Raw genomic sequence first — 26853 nt, 5'->3', positions numbered from 1 at the left:
TCCATTCTGGACCTCTCAGGTCATTATTTTGTTCCTGGAACTCAGAACAGGTATTTGTACATTTGCTGGCCCCTCTGTCATTCGGGGACAGTCCCAAGAAGCTGGCCCATAATTGCAGCTGTAATTACGGAACAGCCCCTGGCCGATGAGCTTGGACGGGCTCCTGTCACACCAGGAACGGGCAGGGGCCTTGGAGGCTGAATTACCGCTTGACCGAAACTTGGGGCTCTTATGTGAATGACCAGCTCCCACCCGTCACGGGGACGAGTTTGGATGCCTCACTCCCAGAAGACCTGTGAAAACGTGAAAGTGTGACCCTGCCTCCCCCTTTGACCAGCTTTCCCTGCAAGCTCGTCCTGCAGTGGTGTGACAGCCGTCTTGCTCGTGGGGACGAGGATCTAATTAAGGAGCTGGCATCCCTCTGCCCGCCCCTCCTCTCCTGATGTCACCGGTCAGGGCCTCTCTGAGCTCCCTGGCAGAAGGACGCTGGGGTTCCGGCAGCAACAAGAAAGCAGGAAAGGATTTGGGGTGGGGGATGTGGCCGGGCCCCCCCTCCGCATCGACAGGCACCTGTGAGTTGGCCTGGGCTCCTCGGATGCGCAAGGTTCTCTGTCCCTCACTGCGTCCAGAGAGGTCCCTGGAGGAGACCCCAGGGCGGGGTGAGGTGGGGTCCCGTGGTGCAGCCCGCATTCAGATTCACCCCAGGGGGCGTGGAGCCCCAGGCTGGTTCTCAGGCTTTTGGTGGCGGTGGTGGGGCGATGGGGGTTAGAGACCCGTGGAGAGCGTGTGTCCTCCGGGGAGAGGACCGCCCAGACTCTGGAATATGTCACAAGGGGCCAGAGTCTCCGTCCCTTCCAAAGCCTCAGGAATGACAAAGGGAACAATATCTCCTACTATCTTTATTGTTCCTTAGATAACTGGACAGTACAAAGTTCCCCTCATATCTACTTAAAACCTGTACGTCCCGCGTTCTGTTACCCTCAGGAACGTTCCTTTCCCACTGGAAACGGAGTTTCCCCAGACAAGCCCTTGCCACCCATGGTTACATTACTGAGATAATTTAACAAGAGGAGTAGAATTCCTTTGATTACTATCAACATGAACTTGATTACCTCTTTCTAAGGGTGAACACTGAGTATTTTTTTTTTTTTTTCTTTTTGGAAACAAAAACCATCCACTTATTAACCCAAACTACAGCACGGCATTTACAACGTTCACAGCATCAACTGAACACACAGAGCTACCGCCTCAAGGAAAGGACAGACGGACGCGGCACGATATATCTACGGGGGACACGAGCTCAAACAAGTGGGCGCTGCGGCCGTCCGCTCCACGCGGGTCCGTGGGGACGCCGAGCCTCAGCTCAGCTAAGACAGGACACGCGGTGGAGAGACGGCAGCCGTCACGGATGAGTTACACTAGCCTACTTCGGTCCCTGCGGACGCCCCGTGTGGCCCGGGGCGGGGGTGGGGGGGGAGCCCTGGTCGGGACACGGCGGTCACGTCCGCCGGAGCTGGGCACGATCTAGGGGGGATGTCCATGCGACCTGACGGTGGTTGTTCTCGGCCGAGAGCCGGCCAACAGTCATTGCCTTGCTTCTGTATGAGATTGTTTGACTGGAACGGGGGCCGGGCGGGGGCGGCGCTTGGGGGTGGGGGTGGGGGGTCAGGGAGCCCTGGACTGCAGTTCCAGCTGCAAAGACGGGGGGTCTCTTCCCAAGGGTGTCGCCCTCTTGCTCGGACCAGAAGTGCACGGAGAGAACGCTGCTGATGATCGTTTCGAAGTCAGAATATTATTAGCATCGTGAGCTTATCTTGGCAGCTGCTTCGCAGAGACTTCCACGCGGGTGAGGACCCGGACCCTCGGCCTCCGGGCGGGCGCGACTACAACTCATCGGACCGGATGACGTGGAACAGGGTGACGTTGTAGAGGATCTGGTGGCCGTTGTTCCAGGCGTACAGGGCGCGGTCCTTGGGGTTGTAATCCAACATGGAGATGTGGGAGTACTTGTTCTGGAAGGGGATGTCGATGTACTCGTAGGTGGAGGCGTTGGTCTGGTACGCGTAGTGGACCTTGGTGCCCCCCGAGTAGCCGTTGGTGACGTAGAGGGTCCCGCAGATGATGAAGGCCTCGCCGGCACTGCGCTTGGGGTAGCTTGTGTTCCAGGTCTGTAGCACCTGCAGGGACACGGGGTCCAGCTTGCTGATCACGATGTTGCCGGCGTTCTGGTTGGTGGCGTAGACGGCCCACAGCCCGTTCTCGTCCACCATGAGGTCGATGTCCGAGTGGCCGCCCCAGGCGTAGTGGTACATGTTGTTGTAGCCGGCGTAGTCCAGGCTGCGTGTCTTGAGGATGGCCTCCGTCTTCAGGTCGAACCTGATGACGATGTGGCTTTGGAACTTGTTGAAGTAGATGGAGCCGTTGTAGACCACCTGCCCCGTGCCAGACCAGGGGTGCGGGAGGCGGTGGGACGTGAAATTGTCCGTGGTCATGAAGTCGGCCATGGATTTGTACTCGCGGACGAAGCGGTTGTTGTGGTAGCCGTCCATGTACCAAACCTGCGGAGAGGGCACACCCGTCAGCCGCTGGGGGTGGGGTGGGGGGAGGGCTCCTCCCTCGGACCAACCCCCTCCTCCCCGCCCCCCCCCCCACCCGACTCCGGGCTCAATCTACCGGGCATCGGGCCGGCACCGAGAGAACCAGGGAGGCCACACGGGGTCCCATCGTGTCCCCCCTCCGAGCCCGCAGGGCGGGCGCATGTCCAAGGGCCCAGGGCTGCTCCCCACCTGGAGAGAAGGGTCCGGTTCAGAGAAGGGCTGGGGGAGCACACCCTGCAGAGGGGGCTTGGGGGCCGCCGGGCCCGAAATGGAGCCCTCTGCTCGGGCTGTGTCCACTGCTCCCTCCCCAGCCGGGTACACAGCAGGTGCTCACACTCATGGGGGGAAGGAAGGGACTCCATCAGGGTACGAACCCCCAACCAGCGAGACGGCGCCGGATGAGAACGCCCGCAGCCGCCAGCGGCTCCTGTGGCGTGGGGGCCCATCGCCAAGGGCGCCAGGGAGGGCCAGCCCCCGCGAGCCAGGGGCCGCCGAACACGGGACCTCTCGCCCCTCCAGGCCGTCACGGCTGCCCTGCCTGCCGGGCAGGAAGGCACCGATTTGGCGTTTGGGGCGCCGCGCGTGGGATCTCTCTGCCACACCCGACGCGGGGGATTTTTCTCCAGGAAGAATGTGGGCTTCGCGCAGGGCCCCCGGTGTCATAAGCCACCACGATAACAAACCCAGTCGTGGCCCCCATTTGGGGCCACGGTGGAAGAGATTTCCGATTATCGCTTAAATGCCAGTTGACTCGAAAACGGCCTAGACTTTGTACAAAACGCTCTAGTCATTTTCCACCAATACGGGAGCAAATTAGAAAGCAATGCAGTTAGTCAGAGGAAAGTCTGCCGGGCTAGTGCAATCCCCAGTGCATCTGTCTGGCAATGAGACAGCTGCTTTATCCATCAAGGGCTCTGCTGGCTGCAGGAGAGATTAAGGGCGTGGGGCTTTCAGACATGGCATTACACACGCGTTAAAAAATTTACAGAAAATCATAACCTCGCTCCTGAGGCATCCCTTCGGATGCTTAGAGGCAGGTGCGCTTTCTGTTTTTAACGAGATAAACACACACACACACACCCCAAAAAACCCGGGTCTCGTCTGGAGGCTTTTATTGCCCTTAGCCCCCCGGCAGACCAGCCCACGGTGATGTGGGTCTGGGATCAGAACGGGCAAGTGCCGTGAATCGAGGGGTTTCGGAGGCCGTGACTGCGCGGCCGAGGGGTGGCCCTCCTGCCTCCGCCTGGCTCTCTCCTGAGACGGGGAGTTCACTACTGATTCCAAGATGAGGCTCCAATGACACCCCCCCCAAACCCTCTCCTGACCCGTGCCTGCAGGAACTGCCTCTCTCCCTCTCTGAATGAGCACAGACATCTCCTCCCCCACGAGTGGGCCTGTGATCCTAGAGACCCCCAGGGTCCGGTGCCTCCTTGCCGTGGGCAGAGATGGGTGAAACGGGCATCGAATTGCTCGGGATTTGTAAACTGCCTTTTCTCTCCGGAAATTAGCAAATTGGATGCAGGGCACCATGCTTTTGGAAAATGCAATTTAGGCTGGGAGGGAACATCAGCACAAGGGGCTAAATGTTTAACCACAAAGAGACAAGATACTCTATGCAGAAAGAGGCACATGATCACAGCCCCACGGGCCCCGAGAGGAGGGGTCCCTGCCTTCACAGAGGGCACCTCTCCTCACTCTCCTCTCCCGACCGGAATGCCTTTTCCCTCCTTTCCACGTCCCCAGGCTCACACGGAATCCTGACTCTCCGGCCTCGTCCTGAACCCCCACAGCTGAGCCCCTAGAGCCTGGAACCCGGCTGCCCTCTGAGCCCCGGGGCACGCCCACTCCCCAGAAAGATCACACCGGACTCCAGGGACGCAGCCAGGCACGCATGTTGGTTAAAGCTCCCAGGTGAGGTCGGACCCTCCGGCTTGGAGCCCCCGCTGCTTTACTGTGGACCTGACCCTGCCTGGCTCCTCCGGGGACTCTCAGCCTGGGCTCCTGGCCTCCCGGCCCCACCACTCCCACGTGACTGGTTTCCGCCCTGGCCCCAGCACCAAGATTTTTAAGACCCATCTCTGGATTAGACAAACCAAGTGGAAAACCATTTCCCCAGCTACACAGGGCGAGTGTGGGGCCAGACCGTCTCTGTCTCTCCGTGTCCCCTCCCGGGCAGCCCAGGGCCCGGCCCAGAGCAGATAAGCAGGGGGGTCCCCTTGACAAACCGACTGTTCGAGAGTTCTTGCTCCCGGCCCAGGTCCAAGGCCAAGGCTCCCGCAAGGCTGAGCTTCTGGAACGTGTGGGGCGGCCACGAAAGGGTGGCCCAGGCCCCAGCTCCCGGCTGGAGGCCAGACCCTACCAGATGTTTGGGCACTTGGCATTCACAGCCGGGTGGGGGCAGGAGACCTTTTTCATCTCTGGGCACTCGTGCTTCCCGGAAGCACTCCTCTTCCGTCTGAGACCCAAGGCCGGCCACCCAGGTAAAGGCCCAGGTCAGCACTGCCGTGTCTAGAAGCCCGGGCACAGGTCTGTCTTCACACACACGGGACTCTGTGGCCGGGACTGGCCCCCTGCCGCTTCTGGTTCTCATGCCCACCCGAGTGCCGAGAGGGCTGTTACCCCCATTCAGACAGAAAGCTGAGGCCAGAGGGGTCTGGTGGGTCTGCCAGTGGGCAGAAGCTATGCCCACACCAGGTGGCCAGGCCCCGGGCTCCCAGCCAGGAGGGGCTCTCCCCCAGGGATGGGGGTGCCCCTGACATCCGGGGGGTAGAGGCCAGGGGGCTGTGGACCACCCTCCTCCGTACAGAGTGATGCTGTCCCCGGCGTCAGCCGGTGGGGCCGACGAGCCACGGGGGTGCTGGCCCGGCCCGGAACCGGGCATTATGCCCGCAGGGCGCAAGGTCTTGCCCTGGAGCCCGGAAATGCCCCTGGCTGAAGACCACCGAAACCCTCCCTTCCCCTCCTAGGAAGAGGGCCGCACACCTGTGTGGTGCATGGCAAGCGGGGGTGGGCGACACCCAGGCCCGAGGTTTCTTTTGCTCCCGCTTAGGAGACTAAGCAGACACGTCTTTCCCCGGGCGAGGCCGGATTCAGAAACACACCCACCTTGACCTTCGTAGGCGCCCGTGATCTTGAGGAAGGGCCCTGTGGACGACCAGTCCTCCTGGAGAGACCGTCCCAGATACAGGCGCGGACCCTCGGTCTCTGCCTGGCCTCAGTTTCCCCTTCACAGAACGCGGCACGGATGACGTGACCCCGAGTGCTCTCCCCTGGCCTCCCACGTCAGAGGCTCAGAGGCGGCCGTGGCCACGGCAGGCTGCTTCAGAGCACATCTCACGATGGAAACAGCGGCCTGTGCCCCCGTGCCCTCAGTTATGCCATCAGCTCCCTGCTGGCTCCGGGGCCTGATGCCGAGTGAACCCCCAGACCATCACTCTCCCCAGCTTCCGCCTGCCTCTGCACCTGCCAGGCCAAGTCCCTGGCTCCCGGGGACTGAGAGATGCTCCCACCGCGATGCCCTCTGCCCCCACTGATCAAGCTCACCGCCCAGAGGCCGATTCCTACGCTCCCCCGGAACCCCCCGGGGCAGGGAGCTCTCAATTTTGTAGTGGGGTGAATGGTGGCCCTCCCAAAGATATGTCCACATTCAGGAACCTCGAAATGTGACCTTATTTGGAAAAGGGAGTTTTGCAGATATCGTTAAGGATCTCCAGGTGAGGGCCTCTGGGTTAGGGTGGGCCCTAAGTCCCATGACTTCTGTCCTAAGAAAAGAGACGTAGACACAGAGGGACTGACACCTGGGACATCCACGGCAGAAGCCAGCCAACAGGAAGGAAGGTGTTCTGGACTCTAGAAGGTTGGTCCACAGAGTGGGCAACAGGTCTCAGAATCGGGGCAAGGGGTCTCCTGGGGGTGGGGGGGCAGACACAGCCCGGCATCAGGGTTAAGAGCTTCTGGAGTCCCGGTGCCACCACAGGCGTGTGGGCCCGTCACGGCCGAGAGAAGGCAGCATCTGGACACAGTGGAAGGACACCAGAGGCCGGCATAGTGCCTGGCACACAGCTGGTGCTTAATAAAGGAGTCAAGGAAGGACACAAAGGCGCCCTGAGCTAACCTTGTTCTAACAGCTCAGCGCAAGGGCATCGGGAAGCAGCAAGCTGTGGCTTCTACTCTGCAGCCCCCCATGGGTCCCCCCTCTGGCCGCCAAGGACCCCCGCGCAACTTCCCCGCCCCCGGCCTCTGGCCACACGCCCCTCGCTGCGCCCGCCCCCGACACTGACACGGATTCCTGTTTCCCTTTGGAGCACGTTACTGGTCTCCCGCGTGTGTGGGACACCCCAGACGGGAACACGCAACAGATCACACGAAACGGCACTCTTCCACATCAACGGCAGGGCCCGGGGACGCGTCGCGCAGCCGGCTGGCTGGGAGCTGGCGGTGGCTCCGAGCAGCCCCAACCACACGGGGGCCGGGCTCTGAGCTGCCGAATGCCCAGCGCCCAGCGGCCCCCACCAGCCAGCCCCGGCTCCTCCCTTCCCCTTGCTGGCGGCTCCCCGCGAAGCCTCCTCCCGCCGTCCCTCTCTGGCACGCTCTGTCCGTCACCAGGGCCTCCTCTCCTGGAGGGCGATTGAGTCATCGAGCAGAAAATAGATGTCTAATTACCAAGAGCATGCATCAGCCCTCAACAGCCCCGCACACCTCCATCCTCCCTGTTCGGGGCGGGCAAACAGCTGGGCCTCCAGGAGCCCCGACACGTGGTGTCTCTGGGAAGAGAGATCCTCTGCCCGGTGCTGTTTACAACAAAGGAAAGCGACATCAAAACGGGGGCCAGAGGCACGCCTGCAGCGTCAGACGCGGGCTCAGTGCCCCGGACTCGGGTTCATTCTCCGCAGCGACCGAGGCTGGCTCCAGGCTCCCCAAGGGCCTGTCTGGGTGTGTGTGTGTGTGTGTGTGTGTGTAGGGGGCGGGGAGGCGGGCTGCAGGCAGGAGGTGGGGAGAGCGTGGTCTGGGGAGACTCAGCCTGCTGCACATGTTCGTTAATAAACCCACGGACCGGCCTTTCCTGAGACCTGAGGCAAGAGACTGGACCCGGGTTTTCTCATCAAACGGCAGACGTAAGGGTGGTCTCCACACTGGCGGGTGGCTGGAGGGTCGCAGGAGGCCCGACCGGGGCAGGCACGCGTGTCGAGGCCCAGCCGCTACCTTCCCTTGTGTTGACGGACCTGCGCGCACACCTGAATGCGTGAGCGGTGCCGGCACGGAGAGCGGTGCTCTCTCGGGGCCCTGCCTGCGCGCCTCGCTTTTGTTTCCCGAGTGCCGCCCCAGAGCAGGGCTGGGGTTCGCCACGAGGGATGTGGACCAGAAAACCCATCCAGATAACAACTAGCCAATCAAACCATCAGAAAACTTGCCAACGCCAGCTGACTGTCCAGACTCTGGAAACAGAACGGAAATGCCCGGCAGACCCGTGTCTGCACGCATATCCCGGGTTTGCAGTCAGTCCCTGGCCGGCCCCCCCAGAGTCCTCCGCGGCAGGGGCTGGAGAACGCCAGGAAGGCAGGAAGGCGCCCCAGGCGGGGGCGGGAGGGTGGGCAGACAAGTCTCAGGCTCCCAGAGAGCCCACAGTCACTGTCCCCCACCCACCTTCCCCAGGAGGAAGTGTGCCAGAAGCATGGAGCCACCCCTTGTCCCAAATACAAGAGATGATGCCTCATGCTTCCCGGCAGGCGTGCGAGTGGGGGAGGGGAGCCGGGGGGATCAGGAATCTCGGGGAGAGAAAGCCACCCACCCCTTCCCATTAGAGTCGCCCAGACAAGGCCCTTAGAAGGTCTCGGATTTCTAACCCCCCCTGCTCTCAATCCTGCCTGAAGGAAGAGGTGAGACTTTTTACGAAAGTGATCAGTTTCCAAATGTCCCGCAACCCCCTGAAAACAAAGGGGAGGGAGGGCAGGAACCGCCCCAGAGTCTGGCCTGTTCACGCGGGGCCTGGGCGCATGGCCGCGGGACAGCGACAGCTCTGTGCGGGCTTCCTTGGGCTCAGCCAGCCAGCCCTCGCACCCACACCCCAAAGGGGCTCAAACACCACAACCTAGGCCCTGCGTTTCTCTCCTTTTCTGCGTTTTTACCCAGGGGAAAAGTCTAGGAAAAAAAAAAAGAACACAGCCTCTTCCCTAAATCAAAAAGGAACACGAGTTTCCATCAGCCTTGAAAGGAATAACAAATGAAATACAAATGAGATGTCATTAAAGTAAGGAAGGCCAAACAGTTCTCCTGGAGCAGAGATGGGGCTGGAAATGTCTGGGGCGGCTGCAGCCACAGAGAAGGACTCCAAGCACCCCTGCCCCCTCCCCCCTCCCCAACCCCTCTCCCTGCATATCGCTGCCCCCTCCCTCTCCTCCCCCGCCCCTCCCCCCATCCCCTTCCTCTGCCCCTTCTTCCCTGCCCATCACCCCCCTCCCCGGCCAGAGAGACAGAGTCAAGCCTCCTCGGAGGCTATGCACGGATCCACCTGCTCTGACAGTCACCGCAATCCATCTCAGGGCCTCATACAGTGACCCATCCCTGTGGTCTGGGGCTCTGGGTTAGCACAGGGACCTCAGCGAAGGACCTGGGCCCCTCTGCAAAGCTGCCTGGGCCCAGGAACACACCCCCAGGGGCCCCAAGCTGTGCTCAAGCCACAACCGCTGGAGTGGTTTTCTGGGTAGGTGGGCACCCAGGCATCGGAGCGAGGGCCAGACACACGGGGGACGGAGACAGGCTCGCCTGGCCCACGAGGGCACTCTTGTCCAAGCAACCTCACACCCAGGCCCGACGGAGGGGGGCACTTACCCTGTTATCCCCTTCTGGGGCCAGAGGGTCTGTCATCCAGGACCCGAACCTCGAGCCAGAGGTCTTGATGGTCACGGGGTCACTGATGCCCGTCAGCTTGCCACAAGCTGGAAGACAGCGCAGAGTGCAGAAGGGTGAGTCCCCCGGCCCGACCCCAGCCTCCCACCGCAGGAGGACGCGGGTCCCCTCCGCCCCTCTGGGTCTAACGGCTGCCCTTGTTTTCCTGGGCAATGGGCTCAGCCACAGCTCCAGCCCATAACGTGGCCGGAGAGATGGCAGGGTGCATCCGAAGGCCCCGTGCTGCAGGGTCACCCCAGGGCTCCCTGCAAGGTGCCGCCTGGGCCCTGAGGTGCCTCTCTGGGAGGAGCCCGCTGCTCTGCACCCCTCTGTCAGTCAGAACCAGACTAGGGGAGTGGCCAGCTCCTCCTCTGCCGGACAGCCTGCGAGCCTCTCCCGCAGAGGGAGAAGCTCCCTTCTGCCTGGGGGGAGCCCTGCAGCCTGAGAGCAGGGACCCTGGAGGCATTGATGGAGCAGGGCAGAGGGACAGAGGGGCCCTCGGATGTGGCCTGAGGGCCGGGACGGACTCAGGGCCACACAGCCACTCGGCACCGCTGAGGCTGGGACCCAGCACCCTTCCCACAGTCCCATGGGCCTCCCAGGCTGCACCTGTCGGCCCAGCAAAGACTCCACTCTCGGGCGAACACCAGCCTGTGTGCACAGCCACTCAGCCCTTCCAGAATCCTGGCCACAGGGCACTCCTGACCCATAGGAGCCTATCAGCACGCGGACATGCGGTCCGCAAGGTCCCAAGAAGATCCGGGAGTTTTCGGAAGATTGTCAGTGACTTAACCCGGGGACACAGTTTAGCCAGGATAATCCGGCAAAGCGGACGGCAGGCCAGGCCTGAGAGACTAGTCTCTCTCTACAAACTTAAAGCGGGGTGAGTATATACATTAGCATCATCGCACAAGACTGCCGAGACAGACCCCTGACATCGCGGCCCAGTGCCTGGCAGGAGCACGGAGGCCGTGGCGGGATAGGTAAGAGCCACCAGCAGGCAGGAGCGGGGCTGGCTTCGCCTCCAAATTCCCATCGGTGGTGCCGCCCTGCTCCCGGCTGCTGCCTTGAGTCCACACCTATTTTTACCCGCCTATCCCTTCCCCTTCTCCAGATTTCCTGTCTGTTCCGCCTTCAGGAGCAATCGTGTGCTCTCCCACGTAAGTACTGTCCCCTCACAGACCGAGCTTCCGGGCAGCAGTCATGGCTCGCAGGCTGCAGGCGGGCCAGGTCTCCGAGAACCACAGCAAGCTTGCCGGGCCCTGTCCCCCCTCTGTGGGAGGAGAGAGGGTGGACGAGGGGACTGGACGGCCGTCCAAGGTTAGCCAGCGTCTACAGGGACTAGAAGTAAGAAAAAGTGGGTGGGTTCTCGGAAATCTCAGGAGAGCCCGTACCAACTTTTCACCTAACGCGCCTCTTGAGGATTCAGGGTGGGGTTCCCTAAGTGTTTGGTCTGGAGGAGGGGGAACGTGGGAGAAGCAGGACCCAAGGCTGGTGTCCCCCTGCCCGGTAGGGTTCCTGTGACCTGGGGGCTCTGGGCTGCCAGGAGACAGCAGCTTCTCTGAACTGGGTGGGAATCTGGAGATGCTGACCAGGGACCCCTCCAGCCTCCCCACCGCTGAGCCAGGGGACAGCGGTCCTGCCTGGAAGGAGGAGTCCAAAGGGGCCATCGCCCCCAAGGATGTCATGGCTTGGGGAACCCAGCGGGCCTGCGGGTTTCTATCCAATCGCCCACCGAAGTTCCGGCCAAGTCTGTGCAGCCATACCCCGCCCCCCCCTGCCCCCCCGTGCTGGACGATGACTGCCCGAAGGAGAACAGATGTCTGTCCCCCACGCCATACTCAGAAGGCAAAGAGCCGGCCAATGCCGCAGCTCGGCTCAGATGCCGGGCCCTTCCTGCCTCCACACCTTTGCTGGGGCTGTTCCCTCCACCTGGAACGCACCCTCCCACCGGTCCTCTGTGGCTTGGCCCAAACCCACGCCTCTTCCCGAGACCTCTGCCTTCTGAACTCTGCCCACCTTGTCCCCACTGACTCATGCTCACGACCACACATTTCCTGGGGCCGTGGACCCAAGCGGCCCGGTCTTACCGCCCCAGGCAATAAGCCCGTTGCACTCACGCTCTTTCCGCAAGGCCCAGCCCGGGGAGCTGTCCGTGAATGAGTGAGTGAGTGAGTGATCGCTCAGGTACTTAGAGGTGAAATTACTCCTCTCAGAAAATCCTCATGAGTCTACTGCTTTGCTATGTGCCCAGCACAGGGGACGGCAAGGGAGCAAGGGTCACCCTCCCCCCAGTGAGGCACAGACCTTCTTCCTTTTCCACGAACTCAGAGGGGAGTAGTGGAGACTGAAGGGGTTGACCAGGGGGGAGAGTCCAGGAGGGCAGCTGATGTGAATCAGCACTCAGTGGAGGCAGCAGCCACGATCATGGCTGTGAACTCAGACTACGGCTATGGAGAAGACGGGGTTCGTCCCCAGCAGAGTCGGGGTCACGGCTGCCCTGAACCGCTGCACCACGTCCTGCCCACCGTGAGCCTCCTGGCCTGGGCTGCAGAGCAGAGGAGCAGGGCCTATGGGGCTGGAGGCAGCCAGCCCTGCTTGAGTCAGGGAGTTATTTTTGGTTCTCTGTCCAGACGGGTTCTGCCATGACCTCGGGAGCTGACATGATCTCAGAGAGCCCCGTGGCAGGGCCTCACGGAAGAGTCTTGGCACATTCAGTTCAGGAAGGTGTCCCTTTCTGTCACGAGGGCTCAGGATGTGCGTAAGGTGGGGAGGAGGCTCGGGAAGCGCCCCTGCGCAGGTGCAGCTTGGAGGGGGCGGAGTTGCTGGGCCCGCACAGCCACCCTCGAGAGCCCAGGACGGGTCTCAGGAGGGAGGATGCCCGCAGAGCTGGGAGCACGGGCGAGGCAGTGTCCTGCAGACGAAGTCATTTGCCTCTTGCCATATTCCTAGAAGGAACTCACTTCTGACAACAGCCTGGACAGTCTCCACGAGGAGCCTTGAGCGGGTCCGGGGCGACACGCCCGCCAAAGAACCAGGCCAGAGACCAGACCGTGGGGTCGACGGCCCCACGGCAGGCAGGCAGGGCCCCTCGGGCTTTTGGTCTCCCTTGGTCCCAGCTTTCATCCCTCAAGGACTGGGAACAGTTCGCAAAGCTGGGAGCTTGGGCAGACCCGTGTCCTTGCAGGGAGAGCAGCCTGAGGACAGAGCTCAGGCTGCACACAGCCCTGGAGCCTGGGAGGGGCACCCGGAGAAGGCCGCTCACCCCGCCTCCGCTCACGGGCAGGGCAGGGCAGGGCAGGGCGGGCGTCAGGAGACCTCTCAGCAGGCATAATCCTGAGCGCTTCCTGGGAGGACTCCAGAAGGCGACGCCGGCCCTGCCAGGATCCCACCCAGGCCAAGACGTGAGGAAGGCCTCGGATGCGGGTCTGCTTCCTCCCCGCCACCCCCTCGGGGTCTCCTGCAGGCAGAGGCACCCACACTCAGCTCTCAAGCCTCTACGGGACGCAGCACCCTCGGGCCAGCAGCTCGCTCACCGGCCCCTGCAGGCCCCAGGGAGCAGGTCAGGGCTGATCCCTCTGCCTCCCTGAACCCACCACACCTCCAGGGCCAGAGAACAGGAGGGAGGCTTCAGGCTTGCCTCCTCCAGGAGAGCGAGCCTAGGAAACGGTGCCGAGGCAAAGCGCCGTGCCCGACACCCAAAACTGGCAAAAACGTCTACAGTCTGATGGCTAGCAACGTGCACGCTGGGCTGGTGGGGTCGGTGATGCCCCGGGGCTTCATTCAGATGTGTTCTCCGTGGGACAAGAAAATCCCCCCCACCCCGCCACCACAGATTGTAGTGCTCTGGGTGTCTGGTCACTTCTTTCCCACCCAGGATGGTATAATGCGGGAAGCCCTAAAATCAGCTATCCCTCCCCCCATTCTTAAAGACAGGAAAACTGAGGCCTGAAGCTAGCAGGCACACGACACGCTCAGGATGTGTTGATGTACGAACAACATTTTGCACTGGATCCTGAGTCTCTGGCTCGGCTGGTGTAGCTGCTGGGTCACCTGACTCCGCAGGCTCCCCCCAGGGAGGCAGTGAAGTTTCACGCCCCAGCTCGGGGGACAGGGCCGCTGGGCAACCGTGGTGCTCGCTTATCTGGGAAGGAGGGGAGCTGCAGGGGTGTGGCCGGAAGTGCCCCCCTCCCCCCCCCCCCCACCCCACCCCCGCCGCGCAGAGGAATGCCCAGAGACGCTGAGCCCCCCTCCAGTTTTAGAAAAGGAGTTTCAGAGTCGTTTTTTTCTGGCTGGGCCATCGGGAAAAACATACAATCCCCTTGAGAGAGCAATCTTTACCAACAGAGATAAAACAAATGGAACCTTGTTTGTTTGTTTTTCCCTGTGTATGTTTTGGGGTCGGGGATCACCAGCATCGTGGACTTAAAGAGAAGGCGGCCACAAGGAGAACCCTGATTAGAGGCGCTGCACCGTCACACCGGGCAGGTAACGAGGTGCTGTTTGGCAAGCCAAGGACCAAGAGACAGACTGGAGACCAAGGCACCAAGGCGCCGGGGCGGGGCGGGGCGGGGGGGGGGGGGCCGGGGAGCTGCGGGAGCCCCAGCCACCAGCCCCCACAGAGCCACCAGCCCCCACGGAGCGGGAGGCGGGCTCTGTGCTTCGTGCTCACCGGAACCTCCAAGCAAGCAAACAGCCCGCTAAGATGGGGCCCGTTTGCAAGGTGGAAATAAAGACCAAAACAGCAGCCGCAGGACGGGAGTGTGGTCCTTAAGTTACTGAGCCTAAGTGACAGCCCAGGGAGATGGGACAGCTACTGCTCACTGTATCATCCACTGTTCATCTACCCCACACCTGCTCACGCACCTGGTTGTTCATCTATCGACTGACTGACCGCCTACCTTCCTGCCTCCCTACCTACTTACCTATCCTCTGCTATCTGCCTGCCTACCTAGTTATCTATCACCTACTTCCTAACTGGCTGCCTACCTATCACCTACTACCTCCCTCCCTCCCTCCCTCCCTGCCTGCTTGCCTACCTGTCACCCCCTACTGTGCCAGATGCAGTGTGCAGCCATGATGGGAACAGTGTCCCTGGACTTCCACCGCGACCCCAGGGCACGGGGACTCCTACACCCTCACCGTACAGATAAAGCAGGTGGCAGTGCCTTGGGAGAGTCACACGGCCACAGAGCAGCGCTTAACCACTTTACCGCACTGCCTGCCCCAGACGGAGGGTTCTCCCACTTTGGTGTTGTTTACCTGAATCGCCCGGGTGCTGGTTAAACGCAGATCCCTGGGCCCCACCTGCAGACTCCGATTCAGTGGGTCTATCTACAAGTCAAGGTGTTTCTGAACAAAGAAACGCAGAGGCGAGACCACACGGCTGCACTCCCAACACGTAGAGAATGCGGTCCCCGGGACTGGTCCTCTCTCTTCGCTCCCAAATCAACCATTTTGGCGGCCCCAGGGGAACCACGTGAAAGCCCCAAGGTTCAAAGTTGCAAGGAAAATTCACGCAGCTTCTAAAAATAGGCCAAGTGTTTTTAGGGGGTGGCATCCCCCTCGGAGAGGCCTGCGGCTTCTCTGCCTTGGTAACTTTCCACTCTGAATTTCCGTTTTGCTCCCTGACCCCTGACTGGGAAAGCATGGAGGTTTCATCGCCATTTCTCACTGGTATACACAGTCAGTATCCCAGAGAGGGGAAAACATAGTCAAAGAGCCCTCCCCCACCCCCAGAGTCCTCAGAGGCTGGGACAGACCTCTCAGTGGGGGTGTTGGCAGGGTGTGGCCAGAGAGAGGCGATGGTCAGCGTGGGGTAATTGTGGCTAGAAACCCAAACCTGTGCCCAATGGTAAGAACCACACAGCCCATCGTCTTAAACATAGCCCCATCATTGTGAACATTCGAACATCCACACGGACCCCTGCAGTGTCAGAACAGGTCCCGGGTCCCCCAGCCCCTGACACTGGGGTGCGGTGAACCATGTCACTGGAAAAACGCAGCAGACGATCCCTCATGTGACATGGCGTAAGCGCCCACGGTAAACCAGATTAAACTCCCAACGCCTCTCGCTGTCCCTTCCGGGGCTGAGGTATGTAACAAGCGTCTGCCTTTGCTGAGGTGCCTAGAACGGCATTTGAGATAATCTGGATGTTCGGACCGGCTCAAACGGGTGCGGGGGGCGGGGGAGGGGGCCCTGCCGACTCCTTCCTCGCTCTCTGGACATTCCCTTTCACCTCACAGCACTAGGGATTTTAAAAAGTATTTGTGACCTTCGGGACGTTGTAAGTTTATAAAGAGGCATTTGGGGTGTGTTTTTGTGTGTGGGGGGGAGAGGGAACAAAAAGGGAATCAAGTTAGAATATCAGATAAAAACCTAAGGGAAGCTTCTTCATAAATCAAAATGACCCTCCGTCACCCTAAGAAGTACACGGCAGGGACACGAACCACCTTGGTGTCAAAAAACGGTAGGTGAGAAGGGCCAGCGAGTCTCGGTAAGAAAACCCAAGAATTAATTGGAAAAACTGAAACGTGCTAGAAGAGCGGACCCAGACGCTAACGAGCCACGACTTGTGGAAGCAATCCACGGGAGAGTTGACAAGGCGAGCGGGTATTCGATCCCAAGAACCTGAAGGGGTTCCCCCAGCGGCGGGGGTCCTTCCCGGAATAGGACAACGGGGTGGAGGGGCCGGTGGGCTCAGAGGAGCTGCTCTATCCAGGCTGTTAGGAGGGACTCGTGCCTTTACTCCCCGTGAACGGCAAGTCCTCTACCGTGGTGTGACTGGAGTTTCTCTTGTCTTTTATTCAAACTACGCCCGATGCGTTCTCTTGGGAGTTTCCTCAGCCCCTGTCCCCAACCCGGAGACAATCTGAGATGTACGTTTCCAGCCCTATCGACCTTGTGTCCTAAACTCACCCGGGACACACGCGCGCGCACACACACGCACACGCTCGTACACATCCTTCAGATGGTGTGTGGCATCTGATGCCTTCTCCAGATGTGCGACTCCACGGGGTCTGTGAGCTGGCCTTCTCTGCACAGGGTGGGACAGTGCCCTAGCCTGAGTGCCGCCTACCGGGGAGCCTAGGCGGGAGCCCTGCCCGGGGCCTCTCTGAAGCCAGGCGGGCGCTGTCCGCTTCAGCACCACTCCCTAAGCCTGTGTGGGAGCGGAGGTGGGCGGAGCAGAGCCGCGCCCCCGCAGGGTTCTGGTCCTACCTAGTTTTTGCATGCATGCACGGAGCCTTTCTTCAAGATTGGACACTCTGCTCTGCAGTTCATCGTAGTCATAGGCGCCAATCTCCTCTTGCAGCTCGTTAAGCACTGACGTCAGGTTCTGGACCTCCTCTTTAAACTGCAATACCAATTTGGCATCGGCCTTGTACTCCTCCAACACAGGTATCAAAGGCCTAAGTTCATCCATTTTCGCTTTTATCGCCTGCAAGGTTAAAATAAGCTGGGTTCAGTGCTCTGCGTGCAAAAACTTGCCACACCCTGCCTTGGCCTGGCTTCTCTCCCTGGGTGAGGGAGGGTGTGCACCTTCCTGCTTTCTTTATAGGTTTATGTATTCTGGTCCAAACGGGGTAGAAAAGCATATTAAACAGTCTCCAGAACACCAACATATTTGGGAAAGTCTTTATTGTCAGTTTAGAATGCAACATCTTAAGGTTACATGCTTTTAGTCACACACACAAAGTTTCTTTTTTTTTTTTTTTTCTTTTTCAAAAAATGCATTGACAAGGGTTCAAACTATCCATGAAATGCATCTACAGTCACATGCAAAAGAGGATCCTGGTTGTATTCAAGGTTCCTTAGTGATATGGTGCTAAGTATTGGAAAATAATAGCAAAACTGCATGGTGCCCAAGCTCTCTGACCCTCTTTCATGGTTACATGGGAGTGGACTGCCTCTTCAGTCAGTGCAGCATTGAAAAAACGCTTTTAAGTTAGCCCTGCAAGCAAGAAAATGAAATACTGTTGAAGAGCTGCCTCACTAGCTTGCCTTAAACAGACAGCCATTAATAGACAAATATTTTCATGGTCACTTAAAAAAAAAAAAAATCACACTGCGATGCTAGATTTCGTCCAAACCAACTGCTTTAACAGTTACAGAGCTTCCCTCGCAATTCCTGTTGAAATTCTCAGTGCAATTAAAGCATGGTAAAAGGCAAGGGGCTGCTTCTCCTCCCCCGGGGCCATACTGCCCCCAGTTTTGGAACCGGGAGGGGGATGCCTGCGTGCACAGTACCAGCACGGCGCGGCTAGCCCTCGGCGGCTAAAGGCACCCTCTTCTTTAGGGGAATCTGAGTCTACCACGGAGAAGGGAATGAATGCTGCCCTTTCAGGGAGAGACACAAACTCTTTTTGGTCAAGCAGGTCAAAATCTCTCTCTGAGATAATTCGCAATGACGTGTCAGGAGCAAGGACGTGTTCACCTGCCTCCCACGTGCGCAATCGCTTCATTTCTCCCCAACAGGCTCAGGCCTGCTATCGTTTTATTTATAATATAGATTTATGACTTCGTTAGCCTGCCATTTTGCCTATATAATGTATCGCTCTTAAAAGCGGATTAGTTCTTGCTTCATGCAGGGAGCACATCAAAGGAAAACATTAGCATAAAAAGGACAGGAAGACAGAGCATCAGCAATTTCTAGTCAAGCAGGGTTGTGTAATTTGACCTGTTCGTTTATATCTGGGCTAGATTGCTAATTAACATGCATGTATACCTTAATTGAGGTGCGTATAATTTTTCAATTTGAACGTTTTGAAGCTGACTAAAGTAGAAACGTATATATACATATTTCTACATATGTATATATAATTTTAGGGCCAACTCTGGCTTTAATGTCCAGAGTTACCCGGGGGGGGGGGGTGGGGGGGGGGGGGAGAAACACTTACCAGGAAGTGAGAAAGATGTTGGTGTCTCTCTCCTTCTTCCCTGCAAATCTACAGTGTGCCTTGTCATAGCTAAATTAGGTCAGATGTGAAAAATTGCCCTGAGTGATCCCCGCTCAGAAACGGCTCTAATCAATGAAGCTAATCCTTGGCTAATGTGATTTACCTGCAGCAGCTTGAGAATGACAATGACCAATCATGTCCCTTCCCGGCTAATCTGTGACCTGGCTCGAGAAGCCAGGTCTGGGGATCCCCCCGCACTCCCCCCCCCCACCTCAGAAGCTCACGGGGGTCTGAAAGCCATTCCTCAACCCACCCCTTTCAAGGTGTCATTCGCCAAACCAGGGCGGGGACAGGCTGCCTGTCTATTTCCAAGGACAGCAGCCCCCTTGCAAAGGGCGATTCTCGCTGGGCTCCTCCCTGGGCTCCCGGTTTCTATTTCCAGAGGGAAGGGGTGAAGCCTGAAGGGAAACCAAGCCTGGTCTCGGAGGAGGAGGGACACACTTACCTTGAACTGCCTGGCCAGGTGCTGCCTGTGGCTCTCCTCCACCTGTCTGAACTTGGACTCCAGCCCCTTCATCTGGTTCTCCATCTTTTCCACGTACTGTAAGTCTCTCTGAGTCCGCCTGTCCAGGACCTCTATGGACTGAGACATGTTCTGCACCTATCAAAAAGGCAACAGGTTCAAGGAAGGAGCCGTAGCAGGTGCCCGCCCATCGTATTTGCCTTCTAATACACGACCGCGACCTTTTCCACATGGCCAACACACAGGGAACCGGAAGCGGCCCACACATCATTTACTAGTTAATCACCAACACCGGGGAGTGTTATGACCAAGGACTCCCCAAACAGAGCAAATTGCTTTGGTAAACATTTCGCCTGCCACGTTCCGGAATGCTTTTCCTTGCAGCCAGGGCTGCCAATCAGGGGTTCAGGAGCGTCAGGTCCTCCCTGGTCACGCACAGCTCCAGGCACATGGCTCTGGGTGACTCTTTTTCTTCCCTGTGTCAGGGATTGTGTTTAAGTCTCTCTACTCTGCAGGACGAAACCAGTTAGGCAGGCACGCATACCAAGAAAGACGAATAGTGCCTTTGGGCTGCCCCCACCCCAGGAAGAGCCTCTCTCTCTTCCTAAATCTCCCAGCCGTCCTGTTGCCAAGGCTGATGGCAGGAGCGTGGAACCAAGGAACAAGAGAACTGTTCTCCCTGACTCTCTATCAACCCCTTTCCCCATCCTGCACACCATCCATCACGCCCCGCGGTATCACAGGTAGATGACTGCTCCGCAAACATGTACATTCCGAACATACAGTCAGGAATCGATCACCCAGCAAATGAATAATCACTGTTTTACATCTTTGCAGGCAGATCAGAATTGAGTCTCGCCTCAAGATGGAACTTTAATATTCAACAGGATTCCAGGGAGCTTAAAAGAAAACAGTTTCAGTGCCGCCACCTGCCAGAGCGTTTTATTTTCGGGAAAGTGGCTCGTGCTCCTGGGCACAGGCATTTGGGGCGGTGGGGAGGCAGAACGGAGCTCAGGGTTGCTGCAGCGGAGTTTGGGTCATTTTCCCCAGAGTCCAATCCAATTACGAGGGAGGACGACACCTTTACAACCGCGAACTTTCAGCTCTGCTATTCCGCTGCCTTTGAAAAACTCTCTCCCTTTTAGAAACAGAATCATTTGGGTATGACACGTAGCCGGACTTGGCCAGTGGAAAGCTGGTAGTGGTTTGGTTTCTGTGCCTCCTGTGCATCCTCCACCCCCACAAATAAAATAAAATAAAAGAGCACATCTAGAAGGCTTCTCAGTGGGAGAAAAATTGACATTACTCATTGCAGCACTTTGAAATGCCCGGAATTTTACGGTTAGTTATTTAAAAGTAACACACAAACTCAGTTTAAAAATTCACGTTTGTAAAATACAATACGTGGGTGACTCTGACTCTCTCTGATCCTTTCTCTTTAGACGTTTCACGGGACCTGGAATATATTTGCTCTCTTACCTTCTCTCTCCCTGCCCTCCTCGCACTGAATAACCAGCTGTCTTACCTCCTCACACTGAGAACTACAGCACTCCCTTTGAGAAGACTCGTGAGTTTTGGTTACCTTAAAGCCCAGCCCAAACACCACCTCCTCCGGGGAGGCTTCCAGGATACGCCAAGCCAGGAGTGGCTGCGCACTGCTTGGAAACAGCACTACCTTGTCGGTGCCATGCCTGCAGGGCAGTAACCCACTCATCTGCTTCAACAGCCAGGGGGTGGGAGGGGGCTGGGCCTCATTCGCTCCTGTAACCACAGCCCGAGGCCCACACATCATAACGTGGGGAGTGTCCCCCCAGCAGCCACAATGCTGGGAGCAGGAACACAAATGGCGCCTCCAGTCCAGACCCCTCTCCCCTCCTCTCCTGGGACATCCGATTCCCCAGGAGCAAGGGCCTCCGTGGGCAGAGCAGAAGCCACTGGGTCCGCCGGCTCCAGTCTCGAACTGCCAACAGGGGCCACACGCTGCACAACGGGCTTTTCATTTGCCAGGGAAGGAAGGCTTGTAACCAATTTTAAATAAGATCAAATTTAAGATTTAGAAAACAAAATTTAAGGATGCCAAGCTATCCAGCTGCCTTAACACAAAACGCGACTCTCCCTCTGCCTCTCCCACCTCGAGGGAGGGTGGACCCTCCTCTCTGGCGGGTCACAAAGCGGAAGGGCACAACCACTCCCAGGAGCGCGGGAAGACCCCGCCCGGGGCCACCCACCCTCTCTCCCGCTGGATGTGTCCCTGAGAAGCAGACCTAGGAGCTCAAGGTCACGCAGCTGCTAAATGACACCGACCCCCCCCCCCCCACGCTCTGCCCAGCGCGGGAGCAGGAGCTGGGAAAGCGGGGGAGGGGCAGCGACAAGCAACAGACACACCCGGCCTCCAGGGATTAGCGAACCGCTAATTATTTACTGAATGTCTTCAGTGTTCCAGGCAGTGGGCTAAGCCCATCACGTCACTACTCCGTTCAAGCTCGATGAAACCCCGGTTGGCGAACACTATTTCCGGTCCCACTTTCTGCATAAGGAGAGCCAGGCTCAGAGAGGTCGAGCAGACTGTCTGCCGCCACACGGCGGCCAGCCACGATTCAAGGCCTGGGCTGACTCCAAAACCCACGCTTCCAAATTCAGGGCAGGTGGCTTCCTCGAGGGGAACAGAAACAGAGCCCCCGGCCCCCCGCAGGCCTTTTCCACTCTGTGGGTTTCCAGGGGCCCTCATCCCCCCGCCCCCGGCCCCGCGTCAGAACCGGGCTAGCTAGCGGTCGGGCACTGCCTGCTGCCGCCAGGGCCCCTCCCAAGGGCTCCGGGCCAGTGACAGTCAGAGCCCCGGGCGTGCGGCCCACGACTCCACCGCGGGAAGCCCCCCGGGTGGTTTCACGTGAAGCCAGGCCTGGGAGACAGAACTAGACGCGAGGTGGCCGGCTGGGACCCCGGCCCCACCGACGGCACGCACGATCAGACCCGCACAGCTCGGTGCACGCTCCCCACGGCAAGAGAAGGGGGGGCGGCGACCGGAGGGAGGCCCCACGACGAGAACGCTGAAGCCCCCTCTTTTACAACAAAAGCTGCTGCCCTCTGAAAACACGGTGCCCACCGGGGTGTAAAATAGGGCCTTAAATCGTTAAGCCGTGGCGCGGTGGCGTCTGTAGGCAGAAAAGAGGGCTCCCAGGCCGGAGCTCTACCGGCTCTGAGAGCTTTCTAGAATTCAGAAAGCACCTCCCCCAAGAGCTCGGGGTTCTTCCTCACGGGCCCCCAGCCCCGCCCCCAGCCAGGCCCTCAGCCCCGCCCCCCAGCCAGAGCACGCCCCCCCCCAGCCCCGCCCCTCAGCCCGGACCCCCAGCCGCGACGCCAGACAGGCCCCCAAGCCCGGCCCCCAGACAGGGCCCCCCCACCCCAGCCCAGCCCTCCGCCCGACCCCCCCTGCCCCGCCCCCCTCGGCCCATCTCGGCCCCGCCCCCATCCCCGCCCCCCAGCCCGGCCTCAGCTGTCCCAGAGGCCCCTTCAAGCTCCACCTCCTGCCTCTGCAATTCTGAATAATTAAAGGCCCAATTAGGCTTTGGTCTAGTTTGGTGTTAATGAACGTTTGTGGAATCTGCTAAACGCGTTTTACATTAATTCTTTGCAAGTGACGTACTGGGTGGGCTAGAGATGAGAACAGAGACCACACTGTCCTTAAAGGGGAGCGGGAGCCACAGCCCAGCGCCGCCCAGAGCCTCGGCCTCCCTTCTTCCTCCCCATGAGCGGAGCTGGGAGCGCTCCCCGCCCCGAGTCGCTCCCCGCCCCCTTCCCTCCACACTTCCGGGAAACTGAGGGCAAACTGGGACCTGGTCGTGTGAGGGGTGGTGGTTGGGCGGGGCCTAAGCGAAAAGGTCCTGACCTAGCACCACAAGGAGGTCCCCCTGCCAGCGACCTGACCTGCCCCAAGACCCTCGCGGCTCGGCCGGCGCCTCCCCTCGTGTCGTCAACAACGGCCAATGTACAGTTTTACTGGCGTGTGTGTGATGTGTATGTGGGGTGTGGGTGTGTGTGACTGTGTACGTGGGATGTCCACGGGGTATGTGTGGTGTGGGGGGGGGTGTGTAGGTGGCCCTGTGCATGGCGTGTGCGTGTTGTGTCCATGTGTGTCCGTGGGTGGTGTGTGTGCGTGCACAGCTCTTGGGGGGAGGGGGCAGAGGACGCCAGGCGGGGGCGCCGCTCCGCGGTTTGAGTGCCGGCCCTCCCCTCCCCCCTAGAGCCAGCTGCTTGGCTCGGGACAGGTGGTCCACCCTCTGACTTCCACTCTTGAAACGGGGTGAAAAATCTCACCAAGTTTACATGATCCTCGTGGAGATTATTTGGAACGATGGCTTCCGAGTGTGTATTTGAGCCACACGGTGCCGCTCGCAGTGGGTGCAAAGGTGAGGACCCAGTGTGATTTTGCTCCCGAAGGCCTGCTGTGGGGGGTGGGGGCAGGGGGAGAGCCCCAGGGGCAAAATCCAAAGGGCTGCAAGGACGCCCCCCGCGGAGCTGCTCCGCGTCAGCCCCCAGCCCCCTGGACTGCGGGTTTAGGGCATCGCCAGGAGGGACCGAGAGGTGGTGGCAGCGAAAGAAAGCACCCCGCGTCCCCGCACCCCGCTCCCACGTGGCTCCTCAGGGGAGCCTGCAGCGACCGGCGGGGTCTACTCGTCTCCTCCTGGGCCATCCCTGGGGGTTCTGCACCCATCCATTCACTCAGTCACTCGTTCACAAACATTCTGAGTGTGGACGTGCCAAGAAAGAGGGAGGTCTTGAAGCAGGACAGACCCTGCAGGCTGGCCGAGGCTTGGTGCTGGTGTGGGTGCGCGCGCACACACACACACACACACACACACACACACGCCCCACACGGACTCACCTTCTCCAGCAGCTGCCTGAGCTGTTTCGTGCGGGCGTCCCGTGAACACATGGTCTGCTGGGGGGCGACCACTGTGCAGATACACCTGCCCTCGCTGTCTTGGGCAGAACTATAAACCTGCCAGCTCTCCTCGGGGTTGGTGGGCAACACCTGGAGAGGGGGTGGTGAGGGAGCGAGAAGGAGAGAGAGGTCAGACCGTAAGGCAGTGCAGCAGGAAAGACACCCGGGGAGGACTGTCAGAGTCCAGCCTCCAGGAAAAAAGGGCAGAAACGGTCCAAAGACGCGTTGGTTCTGACCACGGGGAGGGAAAGGGGCCCCCGAGAACAAAGGGGCGATCTCCTATCAGGGTCCCCAGGGCCAGAAGGAAGTGAAACAGACACGACTCTTAATTCTTTTTTTCAAATCCAGGGCATTTTTAAATTCCAGGGATGTTTGGAGTTCTGGCATCTGACCAAATTGATAGGTTAGGAGGACGGGAGGGAAGAGGCCGCAAGCCGGCGAGGAGCCAGGGAGGAGAGCAAGTGGCTGGTTCACTCGCAGCACGTAATTCAGAAAGAAGATCTCCTCCCCACAAGGCAAGCAGGGGTGGCTGGCGCAGCCTCGCTCCGCCGTCCCTGACGCGAAGGGATGTGGCACCCGCGGCAGAACCCGGGATCCAGCCGCCCGTCAGCCCAGAGCCGCAACGCCCCGAGCCCCGACCGTCCCCGGCACCCCGGCAGAGGCCGCCGGAGGAAGCGCCAGGCTTCCGACCCGGCTGCCACGCGCGGTCCTTCAGTGGATGTCACCAAGTTTCTGGCGGCATGGCGTTCACACCCAGCCTCGGTCCCGGGGTATGCCCAAGGACCCACCAAGGAACCGGAGCCGTGTGTGGCCGGTGTCACCTTGCCGCCCGGCTCCGGTCCCGAGCGCCAGGGGCACAGGGTGGATGCTGCTGTGGGAAAACACTCCCTGAGCGCAGACCCTCCCCGGCAGCCTGCCCGGGCGCCTCAGGTCACCTCCCTGCTATTTTTAGCCCGGCCGGGAGGAGAACCTATAGTAGTCATACATTTGTTTCATTCATTGCCAACCCCAGAGGCTCAGGACCCAGACCCGGGAGCAAAGTCATTATGAGAGCACTGGAAGGAAGCACTTGAAACGCAGGTGAACGTGACAAGGGTCTCAGGAGGGGCTCACACGGAGACCTGTGCCCAGGGCAGCAAAAACCAGGTGGGAGAGGAGCCTCCTGCCCGCCCCCCCTTCATTCCCCACCAGGAGGGGCCCGCCTGGGGTCCTTCCTTCCTCCGTTCCCCTCCGCTCAGGGCTGCTGCCCGCTCGGCCTGCCTCCCAGTGGCTCCAGCCAACATCCGACTCAGGCCTGCCCACAGGCGCCCCGGCCACTCGCCACCCGCCCCCCCCTCCCCACCAAGGCCTTGATGAGGGAGGAAAAGCCACCTGGGAGGCAAGGCAGAGGGGCAGAGGGGACAGGAGGGGCCAGCTCCACAGGCAGTGCCCCCCAGGGCCACTGCACCCTCCCTGGCCACCAGGGCCGGGACCGTCAGGGACCTGGCTTGGGGACTCGCAGCCGCCAGCTCCCCCAACGGCCGCTGGCCCACTCCGGCAGTCCGTCTGGCTTTGACAAAGTAGGGCGGGCTCCGCTCCAGCCCTGGCTGGACCAGCCCTGACAGGGTGGAGCACCGCGTCCCCACCCCTTACTTGCTGAGTGACCTTGGACAAGTCCCCAAGTCCCCTGCCTCAGTTTCCTGACCTTGTCCGCGAGGGACTTAATATTAGTTGATGCGGACTCCAGGCCTCCGAGTCCCTGAGGCCCCCTGCCCCGAGAGGAAACCCCGGCAAAGGAAGGAGGCGCGCCCCTGGGGGACCGGGGCGGGGTGCCGGCCGGCGGGGCAAGCGCGGGGGGGCACGGTCACCCCCGCCGGCGGTAGCGTGGGGGAGCCGCCACCGGGGACCCCTGCCCGTGCCCTTGGCCCCGCGCCCCCGCGCCCCCGCTCGGCGCCGCCCAGCCAGGGGTCGGGGTCGGAGGGAGCGGGCGGGAGGGCCCGCGGGGTGGCGGCGGGGACTTACGCCGGTGCTGCGGTCGAGCGTCCCGCCGCTGGCCGCCGAGAGCTTGGTGGTGTTGAGGCCCACCAGCGAGGGCAGCGTCTGGGACATCCAGTTGGTGATCATGGCCATGGTGCTCAGCACAACCCCGATCTTGAGCAGCGGCACCGACATCGCGCCTCGAGTCGCCTCCTGCGCCCGCGCGCGCCGGCGCCGGCTCCGCGCCCCCGGGCAGCCTTCAGGCGGCGGGCACCGCGGCGGGCAGGGGCGCCCGGCCGAGTCCCCGCGCCCCTTCGGCCCGCCGCCGCCGCCCGCCCGCCGCCGCCGCCCCGCGCGCCCCGGCCATGGCTGCGCCGCCCCGGGCGCCGGGGACGGTGGCCGCTGCCCGCTGCCCGCTGCCCGGTGTCCGCGGTGCCGCCGCCCCTCCGCGCTCCGCGCCTCGCCGCCGGCTCGGGCTCCGGCTCCGGCTCGGGCTCTGAGCGCCGCGCGGGCTGCGCGCGGGGGCCGCGGCCGGGAGGCGGGGACACGGCCGGGCGGCGGCCGACGCAATCTGCCCAGGAAATGGGTGGATTTTTCCTCTCCGCTCCGGCTCCCCGCCGCCCCCTGGCTGCTGGCAGCGAGGCCTGCAAACCCCAGTCGCCAAGGGGTTGAGATGGGTGTTCAAGGAGGAGAGCCGACCACCGCCCCCAAGTCCTAAAATCGCGGCGGCCTTAGCGTCCAGACTGGTGGTGCCGCTGCTTCCTCCCGGCGGCCGGAAGGACTGAGCGAGGCCTGGGCACCCCTTTGGGACCCCCCTGGCCACCCCATCGCGTGCTCAGCCCTCGCCCTCGCTGCCCTGGACCTACTTGGGGGGTGGAGGCTCCACGCTGCCCGCCAACCCTGCCGCCCCCGCACTGGAGCCCAGCCGGGAAGGGGTCTCCAGCCCCAGCGCGGGGAGGGGAGGGGCGAGGAAAAGGGTGGAAAGGGGATTGCTTTCTGGAATCCCCGGGGATGGGGGGGTGGGAGGTGGGGCAGGTGCTCTAAGGCCTCTG

At 60.5% G+C, this 26853-nt stretch overlaps 1 protein-coding gene across 4 annotated transcripts in view; it reads right to left on the bottom strand.

Annotated features, from left to right (window-relative positions):
* Positions 1 to 881: 881 nt before the first annotated feature.
* The window catches only part of OLFM1 (olfactomedin 1), a 37057-nt gene continuing 11085 nt past the window's right edge, over positions 882 to 26853 (bottom strand). The window contains exons 1-6 of one of the 4 annotated variants that reach the window (XM_058693635.1): positions 25847 to 26328; positions 23786 to 23935; positions 18886 to 19041; positions 16702 to 16921; positions 9426 to 9532; positions 882 to 2558 (exon numbers count right to left, since the gene is read on the bottom strand). In XM_058693635.1, the coding sequence (XP_058549618.1) occupies positions 1884 to 2558; positions 9426 to 9532; positions 16702 to 16921; positions 18886 to 19041; positions 23786 to 23935; positions 25847 to 25996 (1458 nt within the window). In that variant the 5' untranslated portion in view covers positions 25997 to 26328 and the 3' untranslated portion in view covers positions 882 to 1883. Of the gene's footprint in view, positions 2559 to 9425; positions 9533 to 16701; positions 16922 to 18885; positions 19042 to 22006; positions 22096 to 23217; positions 23342 to 23785; positions 23936 to 25846; positions 26329 to 26853 lie in introns of those variants that run through there. The other 3 variants (XM_058693636.1, XM_058693637.1, XM_058693638.1) reach the window with 3 other exon arrangements.

Source organism: Neofelis nebulosa, chromosome 12 (genome assembly GCF_028018385.1).
Source record: "Neofelis nebulosa isolate mNeoNeb1 chromosome 12, mNeoNeb1.pri, whole genome shotgun sequence".
Classification (NCBI taxonomy): domain Eukaryota; kingdom Metazoa; phylum Chordata; class Mammalia; order Carnivora; family Felidae; genus Neofelis; species Neofelis nebulosa.
This window is presented reverse-complemented; position numbering and strand designations above follow the sequence as displayed.